This window comes from Salvelinus namaycush, chromosome 12, assembly GCF_016432855.1.
Source record: "Salvelinus namaycush isolate Seneca chromosome 12, SaNama_1.0, whole genome shotgun sequence".
In the NCBI taxonomy this organism is placed as follows: Eukaryota; Metazoa; Chordata; class Actinopteri; order Salmoniformes; family Salmonidae; genus Salvelinus; species Salvelinus namaycush.
Genome location: NC_052318.1, coordinates 966,768 through 986,215, shown reverse-complemented (window position 1 = coordinate 986,215; position 19,448 = coordinate 966,768). Strand labels below are relative to the sequence as shown.

The 19,448-nt window shown below is 44.1% G+C and overlaps 1 protein-coding gene across 1 annotated transcript in view; it reads left to right on the top strand.

The window, feature by feature from the left end:
• The window catches only part of LOC120056802 (E3 ubiquitin-protein ligase RNF43-like), a 223,194-nt gene that overhangs the window by 116,415 nt on the left and 87,331 nt on the right, over positions 1 to 19,448 (top strand). Inside the window, exon 2 of the mRNA XM_039005003.1 lies at positions 10,701 to 10,823. Coding sequence (XP_038860931.1) covers positions 10,701 to 10,823 — 123 coding nt within the window. The remainder of the gene's footprint in view (positions 1 to 10,700; positions 10,824 to 19,448) is intronic.

Below are 19,448 nucleotides of genomic sequence, written 5' to 3'. Positions count from 1 at the left end.
AGGAGAGGGAGGAGAGGGAGGAGGAGGAGGAGAGGGAGGGGAGGGAGGAGGAGGAGGAGGAGAGGGAGGAGAGGGTGGAGGAGGAGGAGGAGGAGAGGGTGGAGAGGGAGGAGGAGAGGGAGGAGGAGGAGGAGAGGGAGGAGGAGGAGGAGGAGAGGGAGGAGAGGGAGGAGGAGGAGGAGGAGGAGAGGGTGGAGGAGGAGGAGAGGGAGGAGGAGGAGGAGAGGGTGGAGAGGGAGGAGGAGGAGGAGGAGAGAGAGGGAGGAGGAGGAGGAGAGGGAGGAGGAGGAGGAGGAGAGGGTGGAGAGGGAGGAGGAGGAGGAGGAGAGGGTGGAGAGGGAGGAGAGGGAGGGAGGAGGAGGAGTGACCATTGTTAACAGAGCAGGGAACTGTTTGTGCGCTCTGTGGTTTCTAGTCCCTGTGAAATAGAGACGCAGTGATTTTGGTTCCCAGGCCCACTTTTTCTCAAGCCCGTACTGAAACCAAATGAAGAGGTTTCAGTCAGTCTGTCTGTGTATGATGCTGTTTATAGCACCAGACTCCTACTAACTGGAAAAGGGTACAAATAGTGGTATCTGGACACTGTTCACAGTCAGCTGATTGTAAGTGAAGTGAGGGCATGTTTAAAAAAGAATATAATGCCTAGTCTTGTAAGCAATGCAAAACATAGACACTGTCAGGAACAACAACATGTTAGAATCTTCAATGCAGGCAGGCCTAGATTAGAGAAGTTGGCATGTATTGGAAACAGACAGTACAAGGAAAGTAAAATATTATGGACAGATTATAGACAGATTGTATAAAGATTATAGACAGATTGTATAAAGATTATAGATAGATTATAGACAGATTATAGACAGATTGTATAAAGATTATAGATAGATTATAGATAGATTATAGACAGATTATAGACAGATTATAGACAGATTTTGATGTCAGTAGTTTTATACCAGTAATTCCACAACTTCCACATTGCCAGGTGGGTTACATTGGGTTACATTGGGTTACATTGGGTTACACTGGGTTACATTGGGTTACATTGGGTTACACTGGGTTACATTGGGTTACACTGGGTTACATTGGGTTACATTGGGTTACACTGGGTTACATTGGGTTACATTGGGTTACATTGGGTTACACTGGGTTACATTGGGTTACATTGCTAAGTGTTGTGTTACATGTGAACATGGTACCAGTGGGTTACATTGGGTTACATTGGGTTACACTGGGTTACATTGCTAAGTGTTGTGTTACATGTGACCATGGTACCAGTGGGTTACATTGGGTTACACTGGGTTACACTGGGTTACATTGGGTTACACTGGGTTACATTGGGTTACATTGGGTTACACTGGGTTACATTGGGTTACACTGGGTTACATTGGGTTACATTGGGTTACACTGGGTTACATTGGGTTACACTGGGTTACATTGGGTTACATTGGGTTACATTGGGTTACATTGGGTTACATTGGGTTACATTGGGTTACACTGGGTTACATTGCTAAGTGTTGTGTTACATGTGAACATGGTACCAGTGGGTTACATTGATCGTATGTAATAGACAAAACAATAATACCGATCCAAGTAGACAGAGTGAAACCGGATTAATGCCGCGTTCAAAAACACCTGGAAACTCAGATGTTTGTTTTTGCTCAGACTGGGAAAAATCGTTTTGAATGGTCGTCCAACCCAGAATTCCAACTCGGGAACTCGGGCCTCTATCTAGAGCTCCGACTTTCCACCTGGAAGATCCCCGACGTCATGATTGGACCTCGTATTTTCCAGAGTTCCCAGTTGTCTTGAACGCGGCATACAAAGCTAAAAGCCTGAATAGGTATTTTATTTCTCAACGTTCCCCTCAGCCTATACTATGTCAAGGCGTGGTGATGTCGACGGCAGAGTAGTAGTTGTCATTTTACATTTTTTGACTTATATTGTTTTTCTTTGTTAAAGGACCAAGTTTCGCTGTGGGTCTCTAATTTGGGCCTAGTTTACGTAGATTGGGAAAGCAGCTGCCAGGCTCCATAACGTAGCTCCAGAGTTAGCGTGGCAGAACCCAGGGCCTTGTCCTCAGACATGGATCTACAGACTTCTATGGGCTGTAGACCAGAGTCATATGGCGTCATAGGAACACAGCCATGTCTCAGGGCAAGCCTGGACAAGGCCAGACAGAAGCAGGACACTCAGACTGGGCCTGCTGGACAGGATACCTAGACTGGGCCTGCTGTACAGGACACTCAGACTGGGCCTGCTGGACAGGACACTCAGACTGGGCCTGCTGGACAGGACACTCAGACTGGGCCTGCTGGACAGGACACTCAGACTGGGCCTGCTGGACAGGACACTCAGACTGGGCCTGCTGGACAGGACACTCAGACTGGGCCTGCTGGACAGGACAATCAGACTGGGCCTGCTGGACAGGACACTCAGACTGGGCCTGCTGGACAGGACAATCAGACTGGGCCTGCTGGACAGGACAATCAGACTGGGCCTGCTGGACATTAGCAGCCTCTATCCATCTGTCATATGGCAGACACATAGCTACAGCAGGTTGGGTAAGGTATTTGGGGGGGGGGTATGACCCGACATGTGCGTATGTGTGTGTGAGACGCGTGTGTGTGTGTACGCGTCTCCAGCTGTGTGCTGTGACTACACTCTGTCCTCTGTTCACAATAACATCTCTCCCAGTCCGTCTCTGTAAATACTTAGTTCCCATCCAGTTTAACAAGGTTTTCTCTGGCAGAGCTGTAAACACAATGTCTGACCTCTGATTTAACCCCTATTAGTGTTGTGTTTTGGGGACCAGCCAGCTGTATCTGAAGGCCAAACGTTAGCTTCGTCCCCCTTTTACCCCTATGGGCCCTAATCAAAAGTGGTGCACTAAATAGGGAATAGGGTGCTATAGTAGTGCACTATACAGGGAATAGGGTGCTATAGTAGTGCACTACATAGGGAATAGGGTGCCATTTGGGACGAATCTTTTGTTAAGATTAGAAATGGAAAGTCAATTTATTTGTTATTTTTTACCTCTTTTTCTCCCCAATTTCTTGGTATTCAATTGGTAGTTACAGTCTTGTCTCATCGCTGAGAAATGGCAAGTCTAACCCTGGTCTGGTGCAGACAGACTTCTTGGCTTGTAAGTGTACAAGGCCCTCTGTAATGACCAGTTAACGGTGGTGTTGTTTTATTTACGTTGCCGGTTCTCTGATGTCTGTAGGATTCTATCAGGCAGTTGTGGCACTAGTTATAAACAGTCATAAACTAGTCATTAACCAGTCATTAACCAGTCATTAAACAGTCATAAACTAGTCATTAACCAGTTATAAACAGTCATAAACTAGTCATTAACCAGTTATAAACAGTCATAAACTAGTCATTAACCAGTTATAAACAGTCATAAACTAGTCATAAACTAGTCATTAACCAGTCATAAACCAGCCATTAATCAGTCATAAACTAGTCATTAACTGGCCATTAACTGGTCATTAACTAGGCATTAACTAGTCATTAACCAGTCATAAACTAGGCATTAACCAGTCATAAACTAGTCATAAACAGTTAAACTAGTCATAAACTAGTCATTAACCAGTCATTAACCAGTCATAAACAGTCAAACTAGTCATAAACTAGTCATTAACCAGTCATTAACCAGTCATAAACTAGTCATTAACCAGTCATAAACTAGTCCTAAACAGTCAAACTAGTCAAACGTGTCATTAACCAGTCATTAACCAGTCATTAACCAGTCATTAACCAGTCATAAACAAGTCATAAACTAGTCATTAACCAGTTATAAACAGTCATAAACTAGTCATTAACCAGTCATAAACAGTCAAACTAGTCATTAACCAGTCATTAACCAGTCATTAACCAGTCATAAACTAGTCATTAACCAGTCATAAACTAGTCATAAACAGTCAAACTAGTCAAACGTGTCATTAACCAGTCATTAACCAGTCATTAACCAGTCATAAACAAGTCATAAACTAGTCATTAACCAGTTATAAATAGTCATAAACTAGTCATTAACCAGTCATAAACTAGTCATAAACAGTCAAACGTGTCATTAACCAGTCATTAACCAGTCATTAACCAGTCATAAACAAGTCATAAACTAGTCATAAACTAGTCATAATCAGTCATAAACAAGTCATTAATCAGTCAAACTAGTCATGAACCGGTCATAAACCAATCATGAACCAGTCATGAACCGTTCATAAACCATTCATAAACTGGTCATAAACCATTCATAAACCATTCTTAAACTGGTCATAAACCATTCATAAACCATTCATGAACTGGTCATAAACCATTCATGAACCATTCTTAAACTGGTCATAAACCATTCATGAACCATTCTTAAACTGGTCATAAACCATTCATAAACCATTCTTAAACTGGTCATAAACCATTCATGAACCATTCTTAAACTGGTCATAAACCATTCATGAACCATTCTTAAACTGGTCATAAACCATTCTTAAACTGGTCATAAACCATTCATGAACCATTCTTAAACTGGTCATAAACTGGTCATGAACCAGTCATAAACTGGTCATAAACCATTCATAAACCATTCTTAAACTGGTCATAAACCATTCATGAACCATTCTTAAACTGGTCATAAACCATTCATGAACCATTCTTAAACTGGTCATAAACCATTCATAAACCATTCTTAAACTGGTCATAAACTGGTCATGAACCATTCTTAAACTGGTCATAAACCATTCATGAACCATTCTTAAACTAGTGCCACATGGTTTACTTCTGATGTGTCTCTCCCTCTCTTCTCTCATTCTTGTTCTTGTTCTCTCGCTCTCTCGCTCTCTCTATATATCTCTCCTCTCTTTCTCTCTCTCACTTTCTCCTCTCTCCCTCTCTCTCTCTCTCTCTCTCTCTCTCACCATGTGTATGTGACAAATACAATTTGATTTGATTTGATTACCTCGCTCTCTCACTCTTGCTCTCTCTCTATATATCTCTCTCCCTCTCTCTACCTCTCTCTCCCTGTAGTCTTCTCTTACTGTAGTTTTCTCTTACTGTAGTATTCTTACTGTAGTTTTATCTACTGTAGTCTTCTCTTGCTGTAGTATTCTTACTGTAGTATTATCTACTGTAGTCTTCTCTTGCTGTAGTTTTATCTACTGTAGTCTTCTCTTTCTGTAGTATTATCTACTGTAGTCTTCTCTTTCTGTAGTATTATCTACTGTAGTATTCTTACTGTAGTTTTATCTACTGTAGTCTTCTCTTGCTGTAGTATTCTTACTGTAGTATTATCTACTGTAGTCTTCTCTTTCTGTAGTTTTATCTACTGTAGTCTTCTCTTGCTGTAGTATTCTTACTGTAGTCTTCTCTTACTGTAGTATTATCTACTGTAGTCTTCTCTTTCTGTAGTATTATCTACTGTAGTCTTCTCTTTCTGTAGTTGTATCTACTGTAGTCTTCTCTTGCTGTAGTATTCTTACTGTAGTATTATCTACTGTAGTCTTCTCTTTTTGTAGTTTTATCTACTGTAGTCTTCTCTTTCTGTAGTATTATCTACTGTAGTCTTCTCTTTCTGTAGTATTATCTACTGTAGTCTTCTCTTTCTGTAGTTTTATCTACTGTAGTTTTCTCTTGCTGTAGTATTCTTACTGTAGTATCATCTGCTGTAGTCTTCTCTTTCTGTGGTATTATCTACTGTAGTCTTCTCTTACTGTAGTCTTCTCTTACTGTAGTAGCATCTACTGTAGTGTACTATTACTGTAGTCTTCTCTACTGTAGACTTCTCTTTCTGTAGTCTCTTCTTACTGTAGTATTCTCTACTGTAGTCTACTATTACTGTAATATCCTCTACTGTAGGCTACTATTACTGTAAACTTCTCTACTGTAATCTTCTCTTTCCGTAATCTTCTCTACTGTAGTCTTCTCTTTCTGTAGTCTTCTATTTCTGTAGTCTTCTCTGCTGTAGTCTTCTCTTTCTGTAGTCTTCTCTTTCTGTGGTCTTCTTTTACTGTAGTATTATCTTACTGTAGTCATCTCTACTGTAGTCTTCTCTTTCTGTGGTCTCGTCTTACTGTAGTCTTCTCTACTGTAGTCTACTTTTTATTGTAGTCTTCTCATACTGTAGTCTTCTCTTCCTGTATACTTCTCTTTCTGTAGTATTATCTACTGTAGTCTTTTCATACTGTTGTCTTCGCTTACTGTAGTTTTATCTACTGTAATCTTCTCTTTCTGTAGTCTCCTCTAATGTAGTCTACTTTTACTGTAGCCTTCTCATTAATGTAGTCTTCTCTTGCTGTAGTCTTCTCTTTCTGTAGTCTCCTCTACTGTAGTCTCCTCTACTGTAGTCTACTTTTACTGTAGCCTTCTCATTAATGTAGTCTTCTCTTGCTGTAGTCTTCTCTTTCTGTAGTCTCCTCTACTGTATTCGTACTGTAGTATTATCTACTGTAGCCTTCTCTTACTGTAGTCTTCTCTACTGTAGTCTGCTCTTCCTGTAGTCTTTGATAAGGGACTACAGGAAGAGCAGTATATCAACCATACACCATCATCATGGACAGCTAGCAGCCGATTTAGTTCATAACATATTCAAATCAAATCAAATGCGCCGAATACAACAGGTCGTAGACCTTACCTTGAAATGCTTACTTACAAGCCCTTAATTAACCAACAATGCAGTTCAAGAAATAGATTTAAGAAAATATTTACTAAATAAATTAAACTAAAGTAAAAAAATGTGTATGAAAAGTAACACAATAAAATAACAGTACTGAGGCTATATACAGGGGGTGCCGGTACCGGGTCAATGTATGGGGGTACAGGTTAGTACTGAGGCTATATACAGGGGGTGCCGGTACCGGGTCAATGTATGGGGGTACAGGTTAGTACTGAGGCTATATACAGGGGGTGCCGGTACCGGGTCAATGTATGGGGGTACAGGTTAGTACTGAGGTTATATACAGGGGGTGCCGGTACCGGGTCAATGTATGGGGGTACGGGTTAGTACTGAGGCTATATACAGGGGGTGCCGGTACCGGGTCAATGTATGGGGGTACAGGTTAGTACTGAGGCTATATACAGGGGGTGCCGGTACCGGGTCAATGTATGGGGGTACAGGTTAGTCGAGGTAATTTGTACATGTAGGTGGGGGTAAAGTGACTATGCATACATACAATGGCAAGAAAAAGTATGTGAACACTTTGGAATTACTTGGATTTCTGCATAAATTGGTCATAAAATGTGATCTGATCTCCATCTAAAGCACAACAATAGACAAACACTAATAACACACAAACAGTTATATGTTTTCATGTCTATTGAACACACTGTGTAAACATTCACAGTGCAGGGTGGGAAAAGTATGTGAACCCTTGGATTGAATAACTGGTTGACCCTCCTTTGGCAGCAATAACCTCACCCAAACGTTTTCTGTAGTTGTGGATCAGACCTGCACAACAGTCAGGAGGAATTTTGGACCATTCCTCTTTACAAAACTGTTTCAGTTCAGCAATATTCTTGGGATGTCTGGTGTCTGGTGTGAACCGCTCTCTTGACGTCATACCACAGCATCTCAATCGGGTTGAGGTCAGGACTCTGACTGGACCACTCCAGAAGGCGTATTTTCTTCTGTTGAAGCCATTCTGTTGTTGATTTACTTCTGTGTTTTGGGTCGTTGTCCTGTTGCATCACCCAACTTCTGTTGTGCTTCATATGGCGGACAGATAGTCTTACGTTCTCCTGGAAAATGTCTTGATATACTTGGGAATTCAATTTTGGAATCCATGACGCTCCCTCCCCCATATTTTACAGTTGGGATGAGGTTTTGATGTTGGTGTGCTGTGCCTTTTTTTCTCCACACATAGAGTTGTTTGGAAGGAACATTCTCCACACATAGAGTTGTTTGGAAGGAACATTCTCCACACATAGAGTTGTTTGGAAGGAACATTCTCCACACATAGTGTTGTTTGGAAGGAACATTCTCCACACATAGAGTTGTTTGGAAGGAACATTCTCCACACATAGAGTTGTTTGGAAGGAACATTCTCCACACATGTTCCTTCCAAACAACTCAACTGTAGTTTCATCTGTCCACAGACTGTTTTTTTGGACAGCAGTGGTATCTTCTGTGGTGTCCTCCCATGAAACACCATTCCCGTTTAGTGTTTTTACGTATCCTAGACCTGTCAAGAGAGATGTTAGCATGTTCCAGAGAGTTCTGTAAGTCTTTTTTATTGCTTTTTATTTCACCAGGAAGGGCTCATTGAGATTTGAAATCTCTTTTTCAAGAGCGTCCTGGCCAAGATAGGCAGCACCAAGTCATTACAAAAATTACAGACAGACAACATGAACAACTACAAGTCATCTAGTAAAAACCATAGAAATCACAGGAGTAAAACGAAATCATAAACTGCAAATTAAAAAACATTGACAGGTCAAGGAATCAGCCTCAAAATCCTTCATGAATGATTTAAAAACACCAATCAGGACAAGTTCATCCAGTTTAAAACTATTTTACGAGGCGTTCCAAGCCGATGGCGCAGAGTACATAAAAGCCCTTTTACCAAATTCAATTCGGACATTTGGAACAGTTAGCAGCGAACGAAGAGAGTACCCACCACAAATCTGAAGAATAAAAATGAATAAAATGGTAATGAATCCAAAATGGCTTTGTAAATAAAAGTATACCAGTGACTGAGCCTACGAGTGACTAGAGAAGGCCAGCCAACCCTGGTGTCGAGCTTCTACACCTGCATTGCTTGCTGTTTGGGGTTTTAGGCTGGGTTTCTGTACAGCACTTTGAGATATCAGCTGATGTACGAAGGGCTTTATAAAATAAAATTGATTTGTATACAAAGTGCAGTGGTGCGTAAGGGTTTTGCAGTTTAAAATAAATCTCTCGATGGTGCAGCTGTAGAACTTTTTGAGGATCTGGGGACCCATGCCAAATCTTTTAGTCTCCTGAGGGGGAAAAAGCGCTGTCGTGCCCTCTTCACGACTGTCTTGGTGTGTTTGGATCATGATAGTTTGTTGGTGATGTGGACACTAAGGAATTGAAATTCTCGACCTGCTCCACTACAGCCCTGTCGATTAGAATAGGGGCGTGTTCGGTCCTCCTTTTCCTGTAGTCCACGATCAGCTCCTTTGTCCTTTTCACGTTGAGAGAGAGGTTGTTGTCCTGGCACCACACTGCCAGGTCTCTGACCTCCTCCCTGTAGACTGTCTCATCGTTGTTGGTGATCAGGCCTACCACTGTTGTGTCGTCAGCTAACTTAATGATGGTGTTGGAGTCGTGCTTGGCCACGCAGTTGTGGGTGAACAGGGAGTACAGGAGGGGACTGTGTTGAGGATCAGCATGGCAGATGTGTTGTTGCCTAACCTTACCACCAGAGCTGTGTTTTGTACTAAATGAGTGACACCTGCTGTGTTGATATCTTCATACTGCACTGTCCTTTACAAAAATCAATAGGCCTGTGCTACTGTATGTCTGCTGGTCACAGCAAAGCAACGCTGACTGACACGATAAAACCACAACCACTTATTTTGCTCCTATTCTAATTTGCAACCTGGTAAAATCACAGCTGGTTTGGTTCCCCCTCTGTCTGTTTTGGTTCTAACCCCTGGTTTGGTTAAATGTCTGGGTTGGTTCTAAACCCCTGGTTTGGTTAAATGTCTGGGTTGGTTCTAAACCCCTGGTTTGGTTAAATGTCTGGGTTGGTTCTAAACCCCTGGTTTGGTTAAATGTCTGGGTTGGTTCTAAACCCTGGTTTGGTTAAATGTCTGGGTTGGTTCTAAACCCTGGTTTGGTTAAATGTCTGGGTTGGTTCTAAACCCCTGGTTTGGTTAAATGTCTGGGTTGGTTCTAAACCCCTGGTTTGGTTAAATGTCTGGGTTGGTTCTAAACCCTGGTTTGGTTAAATGTCTGGGTTGGTTCTAACCCCTGGTTTGGTTAAACGTCTGGGTTGGTTCTAAACCCCTGGTTTGGTTAAATGTCTGGGTTGGTTCTAACCCCTGGTTTGGTTAAATGTCTGGGTTGGTTCTAAACCCCTGGTTTGGTTAAATGTCTGGGTTGGTTCTAAACCCCTGGTTTGGTTAAATGTCTGGGTTGGTTCTAAACCCTGGTTTGGTTAAATGTCTGGGTTGGTTCTAAACCCTGGTTTGGTTAAATGTCTGGGTTGGTTCTAACCCCTGGTTTGGTTAAACGTCTGGGTTGGTTCTAAACCCCTGGTTTGGTTAAATGTCTGGGTTGCTTCTAACTCCTGGTTTGGTTAAATGTCTGGGTTGGTTCTAACTCCTGGTTTGGTTAAATGTCTGGGTTGGTTCTAACCCCTGGTTTGGTTAAACGTCTGGTTTGGTTCTGAACCCCTGGTTTGGTTAAACGTCTGGGTTGGTTCTGAACCCCTGGTTTGGTTAAACGTCTGGGTTGGTTCTAAACCCCTGGTTTGGTTAAATGTCTGGGTTGGTTCTAAACCCCTGGTTTGGTTAAATGTCTGGTTTGGTTCTGAACCCCTGGTTTGGTTAAATGTCTGGGTTGGTTCTAAACCCCTGGTTTGGTTAAATGTCTGGGTTGGTTCTAAACCCCTGGTTTGGTTAAATGTCTGGGTTGGTTCTAAACCCCTGGTTTGGTTAAATGTCTGGTTTGGTTCGCCTGATTTGTTTAAATGTCTGGGTTGGTTCTAAACCCCTGCTCTCTCTCTCTCTCTCTCGCTCTCCAGTCCCACCCTCTGTCCCTGTGCAACACCAGTGAAGATGAGCGCCAGGAGTCAGACTTCATCAGCATCGTCAAGCTGGAGAGCCCGGAGCGCAAGGTGCCCCAGTGTCTGCCCCTGCTCAACAAGGTAAGACCATTGTACACATGCATACTGTGGAAGAACTATGGAAGGCTTGAGTGGTCGCAGTGATTCAGTTGAATAGTTAAATAAGTATCTTGTCCAAGTGAAGGGCTGTGTTCGCCGGGCCATATCTGTCCTCCCCTAAGATTCTTTGAGGCTCAGTAACCTACTGCCATACAATGGGCGGAGACATCATGAAATGTTCTGTGCTGTGTAGCATACACCGATTGTCTGGTATTTGTTTATGTTTGTGTATTGTACGTATCTTGGTCGTTAAAGATGACCCTATTCATTTTAATGGAGGAGAGCCAGACAAAGCTAAATATTTTCCCCTGGCCTACTGTCCACTACTACAGTATATCCAGCTACATCTTTTCCCCTGGCCTACTGTCCACTACTACAGTATATCCAGCTACATCTTTTCCCCTGGCCTACTGTCCACTACTACAGTATATCCAGCTACATCTTTTCCCCTGGCCTACTGTCCACTACTACAGTAGATCCAGCTACATCTTTTCCCCTGGCCTACTGTCCACTACTACAGTAGACACAGCTACATCTTTTCCCCTGGCCTACTGTCCACTACTACAGTAGATCCAGCTACATCTTTTCCCCTGGCCTACTGTCCACTACTACAGTAGACACAGCTACATCTTTTCCCCTGGCCTACTGTCCACTACTACAGTAGATCCAGCTACATCTTTTCCCCTGGCCTACTGTCCACTACTACAGTAGACACAGCTACATCTTTTCCCCTGGCCTACTGTCCACTACTACAGTAGATCCAGCTACATCTTTTCGGTAGATCCATGGTGCTTTAAAGATGCAGCCTGGAGAAGTGTTGACGGGGAAAGTTAGTAGAATGTTGGCAGGCCTTAATATGATTTTGAGGATCCTATGCTTCCCCTAGCTGTGATCTCTGAGAATTAACAGATGTGATGGGTGTGTGGGGGGAGGGGCAGAGATCCTCCTGCTTCCTGGCGCTGGATGTGAGGCGCTGAGGTCACAGCTATCACTGGTAGTAACCAGGACCCCGGGCTAAGGTCACAGCTATCACTGGTAGTAACCAGGACCCCGGGCTAAGGTCACAGCTATCACTGGTAGTAACCAAGACCCCGGGCTAAGGTCACAACTATCACTGGTAGTAACCAGGACCCCGGGCTAAGGTCACAGCTATCACTGGTAGTAACCAGGACCCCGGGCTAAGGTCACAGCTATCACTGGTAGTAACCAAGACCCCGGGCTAAGGTCACAACTATCACTGGTAGTAACCAGGACCCCGGGCTAAGGTCACAACTATCACTGGTAGTAACCAGGACCCCGGGCTAAGGTCACAGCTATCACTAGTAGTAACGAGGACCCCGGGCTAAGGTCACAGCTATCACTGGTAGTAACCAAGACCCCGGGCTAAGGTCACAACTATCACTGGTAGTAACCAGGACCCCGGGCTAAGGTCACAACTATCACTGGTAGTAACCAGGACCCCGGGCTAAGGTCACAGCTATCACTAGTAGTAACGAGGACCCCGGGCTAAGGTCACAGCTATCACTGGTAGTAACCAGGACCCCGGGCTAAGGTCACAGCTATCACTGGTAGTAACCAAGACCCCGGGCTAAGGTCACAGCTATCACTGGTAGTAACCAAGACCCCGGGCTAAGGTCACAGCTATCACTGGTAGTAACCAGGACCCCGGGCTAAGGTCACAGGTATCACTGGTAGTAACCAGGACCCCGGGCTAAGGTCACAGCTATCACTGGTAGTAACCAGGACCCCGGGCTAAGATCACAGCTATCACTGGTAGTAACCAGGACCCCGGGCTAAGGTCACAGCTATCACTGGTAGTAACCAGGACCCCGGGCTAAGGTCACAGCTATCACTGGTAGTAACCAAGACCCCGGGCTAAGGTCACAGCTATCACTGGTAGTAACCAGGACCCCGTGCTAAGGTCACAGCTATCACTGGTAGTAACCAGGACCCCGGGCTAAGGTCACAGCTATCACTGGTAGTAACCAGGACCCCGGGCTAAGGTCACAGCTATCACTGGTAGTAACCAGGACCCCGGGCTAAGGTCACAGCTATCACTGGTAGTAACCAGGACCCCGGGCTAAGGTCACAGCTATCACTGGTAGTAACCAAGACCCCGGGCTAAGGTCACAGCTATCACTGGTAGTAACCAGGACCCCGGGCTAAGGTCACAGCTATCACTGGTAGTAACCAGGACCCCGGGCTAAGGTCACAGCTATCACTGGTAGTAACCAGGACCCCGGGCTAAGGTCACAGCTATCACTGGTAGTAACCAGGACCCCGGGCTAAGGTCACAGCTATCACTGGTAGTAACCAGGACCCCGGGCTAAGGTCACAACTATCACTGGTAGTAACCAGGACCCCGGGCTAAGGTCACAGCTATCACTGGTAGTAACCAGGACCCCGGGCTAAGGTCACAGCTATCACTGGTAGTAACCAGGACCCCGGGCTAAGGTCACAACTATCACTGGTAGTAACCAGGACTCCGGGCTAAGGTCACAACTATCACTGGTAGTAACGAGGACCCCGGGCTAAGGTCACAGCTATCACTGGTAGTAACCAGGACCCCGGGCTAAGGTCACAGCTATCACTGGTAGTAACCAAGACCCCGGGCTAAGGTCACAGCTATCACTGGTAGTAACCAGGACCCCGGGCTAAGGTCACAGCTATCACTGGTAGTAACCAGGACCCCGGGCTAAGGTCACAGCTATCACTGGTAGTAACCAAGACCCGGGCTAAGGTCACAGCTATCACTGGTAGTAACCAAGACCCCGGGCTAAGGTCACAACTATCACTGGTAGTAACCAGGACCCCGGGCTAAGGTCACAGCTATCACTGGTAGTAACCAGGACCCCGGGCTAAGGTCACAGCTATCACTGGTAGTAACCAGGACCCCGGGCTAAGGTCACAGCTATCACTGGTAGTAACCAGGACCCCGGGCTAAGGTCACAGCTATCACTGGTAGTAACCAGGACCCCGGGCTAAGGTCACAGCTATCACTGGTAGTAACCAGGACCCCGGGCTAAGGTCACAGCTATCACTGGTAGTAACCAGGACTCTGTACTTAATTGTTTTTGCAAAAACATAAATGTTGGAATAACTGAGTCACTGCAGACGGACAAAAAAAAACTTTGATTCAAGCTTTAATGCCTACACTGTGTTGTCCCTTGAACACACCAAGTTCTGTCCCTTATACAGAGGGGCCCTTGAACACACCAAGTTCTGTCCCTTATACAGAGGGGCCCTTGAACACACCAAGTTCTGTCCCTTATACAGAGGGGCCCTTGAACACACCAAGTTCTGTCCCTTATGCAGAGGGGCCCTTGAACACACCAAGTTCTGTCCCTTATACAGAGGGGCCCTTGAACACACCAAGTTCTGTCCCTTATACAGAGGGGCCCTTGAACACACCAAGTTCTGTCCCTTATACAGAGGGGCCCTTGAACACACCAAGTTCAGCCCCTTAGACAGATGGGCCCTTGAACACACCAAGTTCTGTCCCTTATGCAGAGGGGCCCTTGAACACACCAAGTTCTGTCCCTTATACAGAGGGGCCCTTAAACACACCAAGTTCTGTCCCTTATACAGAGGGGCCCTTGAACACACCAAGTTCTGTCCCTTATACAGAGGGGCCCTTAAACACACCAAGTTCTGTCCCTTATACAGAGGGGCCCTTAAACACACCAAGTTCTGTCCCTTATGCAGAGGGGCCCTTGAACACACCAAGTTCTGTCCCTTATGCAGAGGGGCCCTTGAACACACCAAGTTCTGTCCCTTATACAGAGGGGCCCTTGAACACACCAAATTCTGTCCCTTATGCAGAGGGGTCCTTGAACACACCAAGTTCTGTCCCTTATACAGAGGGGCCCTTGAACACACCAAGTTCTGTCCCTTATACAGAGAGGCCCTTGAACACACCAAGTGCTGTCCCTTATGCAGAGGGGCCCTTAAACACACCAAGTTCTGTCCCTTATGCAGAGGGGCCCTTGAACACACCAAGTTCTGTCCCTTATGCAGAGGGGCCCTTGAACACACCAAGTTCTGTCCCTTATACAGAGGGGCCCTTGAACAAAGGCCTTTTGGTGTAGTCTGGAGCGATAGAGGGCCCCCTGTCTCCCTCAGTGGTAGCAGATATGTTTTGAGATCAGATGTGGGTATATAGTCCTGTTGTCTTGTTACTCTGTGAAAAACTATAAAATGCTGTAAACCAGCGTTTCTCAAACTTGGTCCTGGGGACCTCAAGGGGTGCACATTTTGTTTTTGTTGCCATAGTACTACACAGCTGATTGGATGAAACCAGTTTATAGTAGGTTGACCCGAGTATGATAAATGACTGTATCTGTATCATAAAGTTACTGGGCCCCTCCCCCTTGTCAAACACTTGGATACTAAAGCGGAATTATGTAACGATGGTAGCGGTTAATAATCTTAATTCATTTAAATATGTAACCCGTCATCACGTGCGCGTCATACGGATTTGTTTTTCAAACCGTAAAATAGCCGGAGCTGAATTTGTCTGAAGGATACTGGTAACATCTATGTTGTGACTGTTAGCCAGCAAGTTACTTAGCAACATACCGGGGGGGGGGGGAACACACACTGTGTTGTGACTGGATGCCATCGTGTTACATTAACGTATTCCCGAAAAATGCTGACATCCGACAGCAGTAGCTGCTTCTCGTTTCGGGTGGACAGGCAGCGACGATAATTACCATCATGTCACGCGCGTGTGCAGTGCACATTTCCAGCGAAGTTGCTTTATCAATCGGGGTGAACATTTGATGGGTCTTGCCAGGAAGTTCATCCTGAAGACGGATGTTGTGCCATCGGATGTTGTGCCATCAAGTATCAGAGGTTTTGATGAGTCTGACACGGTGGCTGTAACTGCGAGCTGCTAATGACTTGTGAGCGGTATGTTTTATGTAACACACCTGATAGTCACCATGGTTATTGTTCTATGTAACACACCTGATAGTCACTATGGTTATTGTTCTATGTAACACACCTGATAGTCACCATGGTTATTGTTCTATGTAACACACCTGATAGTCACTATGGTTATTGTTCTATGTAACACACCTGATAGTCACCATGGTTATTGTTCTATGTAACACACCTGATAGTCACTATGGTTATTGTTCTATGTAACACACCTGATAGTCACCATGGTTATTGTTCTATGTAACACACCTGATAGTCACCATGGTTATTGTTCTATGTAACACACCTTATAGTCACCATGGTTATTGTTCTATGTAACACACCTTATAGTCACCATGGTTATTGTTCTATGTACCACACCTGCTAGTCACCATGGTTATTGTTCTATGTAACACACCTGCTAGTCACCATGGTTATTGTTCTATGTACCACACATGCTAGTCACCATGGTTATTGTTCTATGTAACACACCTGATAGTCACCATGGTTATTGTTCTATGTAACACATCTGATAGTCACCATGGTTATTGTTCTATGTAACACACCTGATAGTCACTATGGTTATTGTTCTATGTAACACACCTGATAGTCACTATGGTTATTGTTCTATGTAACACACCTGATAGTCACCATGGTTATTATTCTATGTACCACACCTGATAGTCACTATGGTTATTGTTCTATGTAACACACCTGATAGTCACTATGGTTATTGTTCTATGTAACACACCTGATAGTCACTATGGTTATTGTTCTATGTAACACACCTGATAGTCACTATGGTTATTGTTCTATGTAACACACCTGATAGTCACCATGGTTATTGTTCTATGTAACACACCTGATAGTCACCATGGTTATTGTTCTATGTAACACACCTGATAGTCACTATGGTTATTGTTCTATGTAACACACCTGATAGTCACTATGGTTATTGTTCTATGTAACACACCTGATAGTCACTATGGTTATTGTTCTATGTAACACACCTGATAGTCACCATGGTTCTTGTTCTATGTAACACACCTGATAGTCACCATGGTTATTGTTCTATGTAACACACCTGATAGTCACCATGGTTATTGTTCTATGTAACACACCTGATAGTCACCATGGTTATTGTTCTATGTAACACACCTGATAGTCACCATGGTTATTGTTCTATGTAACTCACCTGATAGTCACCATGGTTATTGTTCTATGTAACACACCTGATAGTCACCATGGTTATTGTTCTATGTAACACACCTGATAGTCACCATGGTTATTGTTCTATGTAACACACCTGATAGTCACCATGGTTATTGTTCTATGTACCACACATGCTAGTCACCATGGTTATTGTTCTATGTAACACACCTGATAGTCACCATGGTTATTGTTCTATGTAACACACCTGATAGTCACCATGGTTATTGTTCTATGTAACACACCTGATAGTCACTATGGTTATTGTTCTATGTAACACACCTGATAGTCACTATGGTTATTGTTCTATGTAACACACCTGATAGTCACCATGGTTATTATTCTATGTACCACACCTGATAGTCACTATGGTTATTGTTCTATGTAACACACCTGATAGTCACTATGGTTCTTGTTCTATGTAACACACCTGATAGTCACCATGGTTATTGTTCTATGTAACACACCTGATAGTCACCATGGTTATTGTTCTATGTAACACACCTGATAGTCACCATGGTTATTGTTCTATGTAACTCACCTGATAGTCACTATGGTTATTGTTCTATGTAACTCACCTGATAGTCACTATGGTTATTGTTCTATGTAACACACCTGATAGTCACTATGGTTATTGTTCTATGTAACACACCTGATAGTCACTATGGTTATTGTTCTATGTAACACACCTGATAGTCACCATGGTTATTGTTCTATGTAACACACCTGATAGTCACCATGGTTATTGTTCTATGTAACACACCTGATAGTCACCCAGGCAACCCCCTCAGCAGCTTCCCAGGCAACCCCCTCAGCAGCTTTCCCCAGGCAACCCCCTCAGCAGCTTTTCCCAGGCAACCCCCTCAGCAGCTTTCCCCAGGCAACCCCCTCAGCAGCTTTTCCCTGGCAACCCCCTCAGCAGCTTCCCCCAGGCAACCCCCTCAGCAGCTTCCCAGGCAACCCCCTCAGCAGCTTCCCCCAGGCAACCCCCTCAGCAACTTTCCCCAGGCAACCCCCTCAGCAGCTTCCCAGGCAACACCCTCAGCAGCTTCCCCCAGGCAACCCCCTCAGCAGCTTTCCCCAGGAAACCCCCTCAGCAGCTTCCCAGGCAACCCCCTCAGCAGCTTTCCCCAGGCAACCCCCTCAGCAGCTCCCCAGGCAACCCCCTCCGCAGCTTTCCCCGGGCAAAGAAGGGGGATATGCTGTGAAGCCTGTGAAGACAGACCCAACATACTGTCAGTCACTTGTTTGTTTCAGGCCCACACATTCCAAATACAAACATTGAAAAGTTTCACCAAAAAGTGCAACAACCAAATATTGCATATTTCAAATTGAGTATTTGAGAAATACCAGAAAACACGACTGACGCCAAGTGCTGACGCCAAGTGGGTGACTGAAGCCAAGTGGGTGACTGAAGCCAAGTGGGTGACTGACGCCAAGTGGGTGACTGAAGGCTGCTTGATTGAAGCGGGGTACATGGGTCACCCTTTTCTCCAGCTCCCCTCCCCATCAATCTCTGTAGTTGGTTACATTTCCTAAAGCCTCAGTAATTCACTTTTACGTGATATGACATCACACTTTGTTACTTAGTATTGTTCGTTTTTTTCAAGCATTTGGACGGGAGATGAGTGTTACGGATTATATGAATCAATGGCGTCCTGCACTCTCCACATGGTTCAAAAAATAAATAAATGCATGTGAAATTATGTCTCACCTTTATTTCTCATGAGTGTTCATGTTAATCAGTATTTTGTAAATTATCAAATAAATGTCTGATAAATACATACAATTCTGAACATATTTTCATTTATAATGCTAATGCAGAGGCACCAATGAATTGTCCAGTACAGTTACTGTGTGCTGATGAAATGTACATGCCTTTATGTGTAAACTTCTGAGGTGACTCAGGCTTTACTCATTTATGTGAAGAAGTGTATCAGTGAAGTGTATTCTGTAATGAGTTACACAACAATAGAAATTCAGTCGAGTCTGTTGGTCTGACATCCAACGGTCCATGACCAGCTCTGTTGACCATGGGAGAATTTTGCAGAGAAAATGGGTTGAGGTATACTATTTAGGCTCGGAATGACATGTGGCCCATTTTTTTACCTGGTCATCAATGACATGTGGCCCATTTTTTTACCTGGTCATCAATGACATGTGGCCCATTTTTTTACCTGGTCATCAATGACATGTGGCCCATTTTTTTTACCTGGTCATCAATGACATGTGGCCCATTTTTTTTAACCGGGTCATCAATGACATGTGGCCCATTTTTTTACCTGTTCATCAATGACATGGGACCCATTTTTTTTTTATACCTTGTTACCTGGCAATAACCATGAATATAAGCTCCCCGCCCCCTCAGACTGTTCTTTCAGGCTTCCTGATAGTTAGAGAGGAGAGAAAAGGTACAATTTCTTTCATTCTGAGAATTTTAATAGTGTAAAAAATATTATGTGTGATGTTTTGGTCATT